Source organism: Vespa crabro, chromosome 2 (assembly GCF_910589235.1).
Source record: "Vespa crabro chromosome 2, iyVesCrab1.2, whole genome shotgun sequence".
NCBI lineage: Eukaryota > Metazoa > Arthropoda > Insecta > Hymenoptera > Vespidae > Vespa > Vespa crabro.
Window position 1 is genome coordinate 13,726,495 of NC_060956.1, and position 9,504 is coordinate 13,735,998.

Consider the following 9,504-nt stretch of genomic DNA (forward strand, 5'->3'; position numbering starts at 1 on the left):
GCGTACCGTTTGAAATCAATTATCCTCCCGTCTCCCTCTCTCTTTTTCTCTTTCTCTCCTTCTCTCTCTCTCTCTCTCTCTCTCTCTCTCTCTCGATCTCTCGATCTCTCTTATCGTCGAGAAAAAGAAAAGTTAAGCGAAACGTCATCATCGTAGTCTTCGTCTTCGTTGGTTAATGATTTCTGTTTATAGATCTACTCACAGGTGCAATAAATTCAAGTACCGCGTCATTGTTGACTTTGATGGCTCGTTATTTGCGCCGATGTCCTCGGCACGATACGTTGACATCTTCACGGCAATAAAGTGGATACGTCTCATTTTCATTTTTGCGAATCAGATGAAAAGTCACTGACTGCGATGACGATAACGAATACGACCTTAAAGAAGTCTATCATTGTCCTTGTACGGGGAAAAGAATTTTATTTTATTCTTTATATTTACGTCTTTAGGATTTCGTCGAGGTAAAGATAAAAGATCACGGATATGTAAGTGTGAAACTTGATCTTTCCGGGCGCTTCCTGGCCATGAGAAGGGTGGACAGTACCGTTAATAGAGAATTAATTTGACGTCAACTTTTTTCTATCAAAGAAATAAAAGTCCGACCTTTACCTCGACGAAGGTTTATATCCAGACTCTTAAGAAATACGATATCGACTCGTAAAACTAATAAACTTCGGGTCTAATCGTTGTTATCTAAGTAGTTATCGATTAAACGCTTATTAGTGGCACGATGAATGATAAAACATGGTTCGTGAGATAAAGACGAAAATTTGTCAGCCACCGTACAACTATAAATAACGAACTTCGAGAAGATAAAGACACCAAAAAGTATCGCTATTAAATAAGTCTTGCTAAACGAACATCGATTTATATCATCTTTTTATTTTCTATGAGTATGTGTATTACTATAGATGTACATAAAAAACGTATGCAGGTAAGTACGTACGGATCTATATATAAGTACATAAGAGAAATGAATAAATTAACGCAAAGATAATTCTGCCGGAATTAATCGTTAAATTGGAGTTTTATTACTTTCCCTTATTTACACACACAGGACGCCGTTTTATGACTTCTCGCCGGTAAACTACAAAATATGTGCTAAAACACGAACGATAGGGGAGTATTAATCTCTTCGTATATACATATGTAGTAACTACGTATGTAAGTATACGCGACAAACGGAGATAGATAGATATGATTTTTTGTTAATGCAATCTCACGAGATCCCTAATTATTGTAATAAGAGAAAGAGCTTGAATTTGAACTCAAACTCGAGCTCGAACTCAAATTATAAATATTTAGTTTCTCTTGGCAATCCTCTTTGGCGAAATAAAATGATCGGGACAGCGCGCCGTATGGAACATTTGAACAATGATGCGATTATTCGAGAAGAGATCGAGTCGCGTTACTCGCTTTATAAATCGCAAAGCGACAAAGCGTGTACGAGCGAGAGCAGTTCGCTGATCTTAGAGAACAGATATAGACATGGGAGATGAATTTATTAAGCCATTTCTTCGATCGGTACTTCGTTTCTCCGCACGGTCTATCGTTGCTAATTACGCTAGATAATTTGCGTAGAGGAGAATTCACGAACGAAAGCAAGTCGTTACGAACGATTTAAGAGAGGAGAGAAAGAGAAAGAGAGCAAGAGAAAGAGAGTATAAAAAAGAAAAATATATATATAAGAAGAGAAAGAGGACAAAAAGGTCTTCTATCTCATAGAATGCAGTCTTTGTGATAGACATCGGGCGCCACTTTCTTTCTTGCTGTTTAATCAATGTCAGATACATAAGTTTAAAGAATAAATTTTTCGCGGTCGACTATTTTTATCGATATATCGCTTGATTCTTTTCAAAAAAGAAATGCCCTAACGACTCGTAAGTGTCCTGAACAAAGGGTTTCCTGTTTTGAACTTAGTCTCGCCTATCTTTACGCAAATCTTTGTGTATGCTCTACGAATCATCTTTCTAACAGTCAAAACATTTAAAAATTAACGCACTCACTCTGCTATAAGAAAGATAGAAAAAAAATGAGAAAAGGAGATAACCAGTATAATATATAACTAGTTCCGTTTAATGAGTCCGCATTTTAAGGGCCGACCAGTTGCTAACGGAACGTATAAACAATGATGTCATCGTCTTCTCTATTCAAGACCAACAGTCGTGAAAGTGGGCGATTTCTAAATATGTCCGTCGACAAATTCGAAAATCCTCATCTCTTCTCCATACGTTTAAATTGCGAGGAACATAATAGTTCTAAAAAGAAATGATCGAGCCTTTTGACAAGATAATCATGTCAGATAAACTCGTTATACTCTCTTGTCAAAGAAAAGAATCATGAATTATTAATTAAGAAAATTAAATCGTTTATAGATGTCGTAAAAGGTTCGAGATGTTCGAACACAAAATCGATACTAATAATTAGTCGAGATATAATAACAACGATCATCTGAGTTTCTAAATGATCAACTTGAACGAATATTTTCATAAGTCAAACCGATTTTTCATAAAATCCCGCTTATTAACAAATTTATCAATTTTATTAATATCACAGACACGATCGAGGATGGACTGATCAATTTTTTCCTACCTATTATTGATCGGTATGTCTTTAAGGGAAACTTAAATATCTCAAGGATATATAATAGATAAATATAAAAGTTTATAAATAGAGAAAACAAAAAGGAAGAAAAGCAATGCTAATAGATAAATTCGTCGGATAGGAGAGGCACGGTAGTTATCCGTGGAATTTACTATGTGCAAATGCGGCTCCAAACTTGTTAGATCCGCAAACGAGGCATTATTTACAGAAGGAAGGCGACATGAACTGCTCGGTGGTGCTCTCGGTGTTCTGTTGCTGTTGCTGTTGCTGTTGCTGCTGTTGCTGTTGTTGCCGCTGCCGCTGCTGTTGTTGCCGCTGCCGCTGCTGCTGCTGCCACTGAGAATGCAAATTAGCAACTACCATAAAGGATCGGCATGATGTGCGCACTGTTTGCTGAGACGGCGCGGCACGGTTTGCACGTGCTAGCTTCCTTACGATTTACGATCTAAGAATTAGACACAATAGGAACGAAACGACTAACATCTAATAACCGGCTTACGTAGACCATACACGGGTTCTAACGATTAATGTGTTTTGCCTAGTCGATCATCGATAACTTTGTAAATTTTCATTATACGTATAGGAACAGTTTTTTCTTCTTTTTTTATTTCCTTTTTTTTTCTTTTTATTTATTTTTTTCTTTTTTATTTACGACGTCTCGATTCTAATGCATCTTGATTTCTTTAAAACTTCTCTTTTAACGATCTCGAGATCATCGTAATGGCATTGACTGAATCGTCCCGACCTCGAGAGATCCTCGTAAAGATTTCGTCTTTACGATTCGTGCGTTTCGAGAATAAAGAATTGGATGGATGTCTTTAAAATTTGTGTTCTTTAACGGATGTTTGCCTACGTCATTCGAATGAGTATTAAATGACATCGTACATGTCAGGACCGAATTTTGATGCAAGTTGAAATGAAAAAGTACGTGTTAAATGAACATCGAACTTTCTCTTACAATATAAATTACACTTTAAAAGATACTTCTATTCGTTTAAACGAGTAATTACATGATAGCGAATCTAATAAATCAAGATGTAGGATATTCTTATATATATATATTTTTTTGTAGTATTAAAAGGAGAAGGAACAGAAAGAGTAATAGATTTATAATTTATCGTCGTGTCGTATCTTAAAGCTGGGCAAAGTTCGAGTTTGCAATGAAATACAGAAGAACCTTTACAGATATTCCTTTAGCACTGCCGCCGATCTCACTTCAACCGATAATGGAAACTGCCGAGGGCGGCTAACGTCCATTCGTTTATCCATGGCGCCTAGAAATTGCTAAATCAACACTAGGAACGGTAGAACGTGGCACCTGGCACGACCAAATAAAGTGGCTACCACTCTGACGTATCCATAACTTTCCAATGATAATTCGTTAATTAGTGCGTAAAGTCTGGGGCGCGAATTGTCGGCGTGAGTTCTTTGTGCAAAAAAAGAAAAAAATGGGAGAGTAGCAAAAAAAGTGAGTGAAAAAGAAAGAAAACGCGAGGAGGGACAAACAGACGGACGATCAGACAGAAATACAAAAGCGACAGGCCGACTTTTAATTAATTACAAGGAAGAATATACGATGCCATTACTATTTCGCACTACTTTCGTCGTTAAATTTATCATGTCCATCGTTCGTTCAATGCCACCGCAAATACTTGTGTGTTAGTTTTTACAAGAGATACAGAAGAAAAGATTAAAATCCATGAAGAGAGCAGCCGTGTTTGCTAATAATAATAAAATCGATCCTATGAATAATCGGAATAATATAGTTAATTCATTAAGAAAGAAATAGTATTTGTGTGTTATTAATTTCAACAACAAATTCTTGAATATTCAAGTGTGACGAAGCGTGGGTAAGCCTTCAAGGTGGGCACACTTTAAACGGGATTGTCTGTCTCGTGTCGTCCCGTTCGAACGAAGGTAGTAACATAGCGATTATAGTCGATGGTGCGTACTATCATTATCGTTTTAAATGGCAAGCTAAATCGGCGGCACGGAGGAGCTCGGATCGTTAAACACAAGCGTGCTAGAATAACATGATCTAATCCTCCTCTCTGACAATTTCTATCATTTTCTCTTCGTTTTTCTTATCGGTGCGATGTTATTCGATAAAAGAGATGAAAGATTCCAACGTTTCTATTCTAACAATATGACGTGATCGCATAGTAAAACGATTTGTACCATTTCAAGCGACGATAAATATTCTTTAGTTATATTATAATACGTTTCATTTCTCTTCCTGGCGTTGATAATAAATGCGAAGAAGGCTTTTGAATTATTTATCATATTAATGTCCGGAATCATTGCGAGCGGTCCTTTAATTTTTTTTCCCTTTTTCTTATTTACCAAGTTCATTGGACGCCATTGAATGTTTAAGCGTAATAATCATAAAATAAATATACACGTCTTGGAATAATTCGAGTCACGAGTAATGAGTGAAATTGAAAATTGCTCCTACGGAAGAAGATAGAAAAACATTCGAATGTATGAGGATCTAACTAAAGTTAAATAGAAAGTTAATTAAAGTTAACTCATTTGAAACGGAAAGCGCCAATGATATTCTACATCGACTAGATTCAGTTTATTTACAGACGACTCTTTTATCTATTCTTTCACGCGAATGACGAGTAAATTCTCTCTGAGGCAGCTTTTTTTTCTTTCTCAAGAAAAAAGTAAACTAAGGAAAAAATATTTTCAAATAGGAATCCGCATGTCGTGCTCGTATCTCGAGTACCCATCCAAGGATTCATGATTTTTTTTCTTTGCAGTCTCTGAAAATACTACCAGGATACGGAATGTACTGAAAAATAAGAGAAAGAGAAAGGAAATATCAGCCGTTTCTCGTATTTTATAGCGTTTATTTCGTACGTTATTAAAGAAAATACAATGATAGCAATATTTACAGGATGTCGTAAGTTCTAGGTACACGAACGTGTTTTCCATCAGAATAAACTTCAATATTAATAATAATAAAATAATAATAATAATAATAATAATAAAATAATAATAGTAATAATAATAATATAATAATAATAATATAATAACATAATAATAATAATAATAATAATAATAATAATAATATTAATAGAATAAGTTCGGGCAAAGGATAAGGCGCGTTCACGTAACAGAAAAAAAGAAAAGAGAGAGAAAAAGAAAGAGAAAAAAAGAAATGCAAACTCGTCTTTCGCGAGGCTTTTCTACAAACGATACGTAATGGTACAAAATTAATACTAAAAGAAGAGAACATTCGAATGGTAATTAAATACGACACCTGTTTTCCTTATCATATAAGAAAAAAATAAATAACAAAAATTAGCCTCGAGAAAGAAGGAATTCGACTTGTTCGAACGCAAGCCCTACCCCTATTTCCGTAATAGCAAAATTATATTACAGAAGTTTATCCTTTTTCTTTACCAGATCATAAAGAGAAAAAGAAGGCAAACAAACATACGCATTAATCTTTCATAAGCTCAAATAAACATACAAGAAATGGGACTACACAATCATTCGCATTCGGAAAAGGATAAACTATATTTTACGCGTAAAAAGCGTCACTTCTCTCGTAACGACTGTGTGCGTGCAACGACAATTTATGATGTATCTATTTCATATTGTGCGTTATACTTCGTTTTTTTTCTTCTTTTTTGTTTCTTTCTATTTGTTTTGCTTTAATATTATAATATATCCGTTTAAATATTAGATATTTTTTTTACACTTGAACACTATTCTCTCTCTCTTTCTCTCTCCCTCTCTCTCTCCTGACGTTGGGCGTTTTAAAGTCTTGTCCTCATATGAGACAGAACGATGGTAATAAGGATATTTTTCGATCTAGTCGTTGGATCAATAAAGCAAAAGGATATTGCGATTTCTTCGCAACAATTTATATAAAAATTTTTTTTTCAAATTATCTGAATTAATCGAACATATATTTTGACAAAATGAAATTATCAAATTAGACACACAATATATATATATATATATATATATATATATATATATATATATATATCGACACGGAGAAGTGACAAGGTCTTACGTCGATCATCGATGATGAAAAAACGTTCACTACGAAGAAGCCTTGTCATTTCGACTAATACGATCGTTCGTTCGTTCGTTCGTTCGTTTTCTTTTCAGAGACACATCAGGCACTATTCGCGTTCTCCAATTGCGAACCTCCAGAAAGAAAATCGGAGAGGACACCGACCGTTCGTTGGCTCCTCGTCAACGACCGTGTGCCCGGAGAACGATAACAGAGCGAGATACGAGGATCGAAAGAAAACGAATGACAATCTTTTCTTTCCTTTCTTTTTTTGTTATTGGTATTTTTTCTTTTTTTTCTTCTTTTAATATATGACTAGTATTTAACGGAGTAACGAGGGACTTCTTCCTCAAATATGCGGAAGATTCGGTCTCCATGAGTGACCTACTTTTTTTCTTTTTTATTTTTAATTAATATTTTTTAATTCCTCCTTTCTTTTTTTGTATTACCCCATTGGTCACTCCGCTTTCTTCACGATCCTTCGCGATCTTACTACAAGAAATTTACATAATATATATACGTCTTAGAAAATATTACAATGCCAACGATACATCCTCTCCAACGCAAGAGATTTCGATCCGCATTCGTATCTCAAGTTTAGTCGCTAAACGTGGATAGATATAAGATCGATATTTCATTTAAAAAAAGAAGAAAAAAAAGAAAAAAGAAAACCACCCACCATCTCGGGCATATCTTGTATATAATTCATTCGTACGCTGAACGTGAGACGCGAATACGAACTAGTCGTTTCTGTAGTACTCCTCGTCGTTTAATTTTGAAATTTGCTGTTGAAATCCGTCGAATATTCTCTCTGGCTCATCAGCGAAAGTAATTTATTTAATATATATTTTTTATATCCGCATTTTATCCAGATGCACATGATCAACGATCGAACCTTGATATCTATAATCTTCGATCGTCAATTAGGCAGTTTTGTTATTAGCAATATCGAAAGAGGAGATGGCATTGAGAGAGAAAAAAATTAATTATATATTTCAAACATCCTAATTAACTTTCTTAAAATATTAACAACGAATAATAATTGATTTATTTCTTTGAAATTTTCGATTCAAAAATCATCTTTCTTTTTTCTTTATTTTTTTCTCTTTCTTTTTCTTTCTTTCTTTTTTCTTTTCTTTTCTATTTTTAATTATTGTTTAAGAATTCCTCTTCCTTTCTTTCGACGTCAAGGAAAGACAATAATTAGAGACGTCTAAAAGTTTGTCTCAATTTCGCACGATCAACGAGCTACCCTGTAAAAAAGGTTTTTTTTTTTCTTGCGCGCGATTAAGGCACTGTCCGAACGAGTAAAGTTTTTTCTCGCTCGTGACTCTTGTTATATTCGTATATTCGTATTTGCTCCTTATGGGGCAAACTTACGCGAAGGAGTAGGTACTACAATCGTTTGTGTATTTATATATATATATATATATATATATATATATATATATATATATATATATATATACATATATATATATACATATATATACATGCGAATGAATGTATGTATGTATGTACATAAATCATACATATGCGAGTTTGTCTTCTCTTATAAACGCTTATTACGAAGGCACCAAAGTTACTGAAATAGAGCTATGACGACGTATGTAAGATTTGTCGAACAAGACGCTGAACACTGTTTTCTTATATATATATTTATTACACAACACAACCACATCGGCGACATATTCAATATGCTTGTTGTCACTACGAGCTGATCGTTAACGAATGAAAATTCGAAGGACAGCACTGTTTTCGTACTTTTAAATCGATGCTCGCAAAGCGCTCTCGAATCGCCACGAAAGTTTGTCCCTTCTCTTTTCAAAACGGCAGATAACGAGTTGTCTGCGTATCCCTATACATACTCCCTTCCTTTATATCTAACTTTACATCCTCTTATCTTTTCTCCTTCCTATTATTTACATCATGCCGTAAAAGCCTCGTTATCTCTGCCGTACAATGTTCTTTTATATCGACCATACGCATTGTCTGTATCTACGTATACATGATGTACTACCGAAAATGTGTAGATCACCTCCTGGTAATAATACTTGAAGAGGAAGAAGAAAAAAAAGAGAAAAAAGGAAAAAAAAGGAAAAAAAAGGAGAAAAAAGAAAAAAATATGAGAGAACAAAACGACATGCATGTCATCATACGCACCTAATACATCTCACTTATATATATACAACAGCCATTTGTTCGCATTAATACATGTTTTTCCATCCTACCTCTTCTCTCTTTTGCCCTCTTTTTCATCTCGCTATCACATAACATTCTCTTTCTTTCTCTCTCTCTCTCTCTCTCTCTCACTCTCTCTCTCTATCTATCTAACTCTTTTGCAAAGAGGCATGGTCGACCCTAACTGTACACGATTAACGTCATCTATGTACAAAGAAAGCATCAGTCTCTATCACGGATCATTATCCGAAAATGTAACGGCGATGACCATCAAGTATAGACGCCTTCCAAGTGTTCCCTTTAAAGATACCGAGGAAGATTTTTCTTAAGACGCTCCATGTACTTGGAAACGTCGAATCCGTGCCTGCACTGATTCGCACTGAACCTCGCTGTACCTCGTATATCTACCCGCTCTGACGGGTTCCCTTATGACGACCAGATTGCCACCCCTCTCCCTGAGAGCTTCCAAGCTGGTCTTACCACGAACTACCGGTGGTACCGTTGTGGACAACTTTGAGGACTTGTTTGACGTCTCGGATGTGAAACGACTGAGTGCTTTGCTAACAACGCCATTGCATTCCCTAGGCCAGGCTCGTGGATTGTGGTGATGGTGGTGTTTCTGTTCCCATCTGTCGGACGTAGGGTCGGCACTAACTGCGAAGGGAAAACTCGCCCTACCACCT

At 35.4% G+C, this 9,504-nt stretch overlaps 1 protein-coding gene across 1 annotated transcript in view; it reads right to left on the reverse strand.

The window, feature by feature from the left end:
- Positions 1-5,438: 5,438 nt before the first annotated feature.
- LOC124422293 (serine/threonine-protein kinase 17B-like) overlaps positions 5,439-9,504 on the reverse strand; it is a 78,049-nt gene continuing 73,983 nt past the window's right edge. Inside the window, exon 6 of the mRNA XM_046958548.1 lies at positions 5,439-9,504. This exon is cut by the window's right edge and continues 741 nt beyond it. Within this exon, the coding sequence (XP_046814504.1) occupies positions 9,147-9,504 (358 nt within the window). The 3' untranslated portion in view covers positions 5,439-9,146.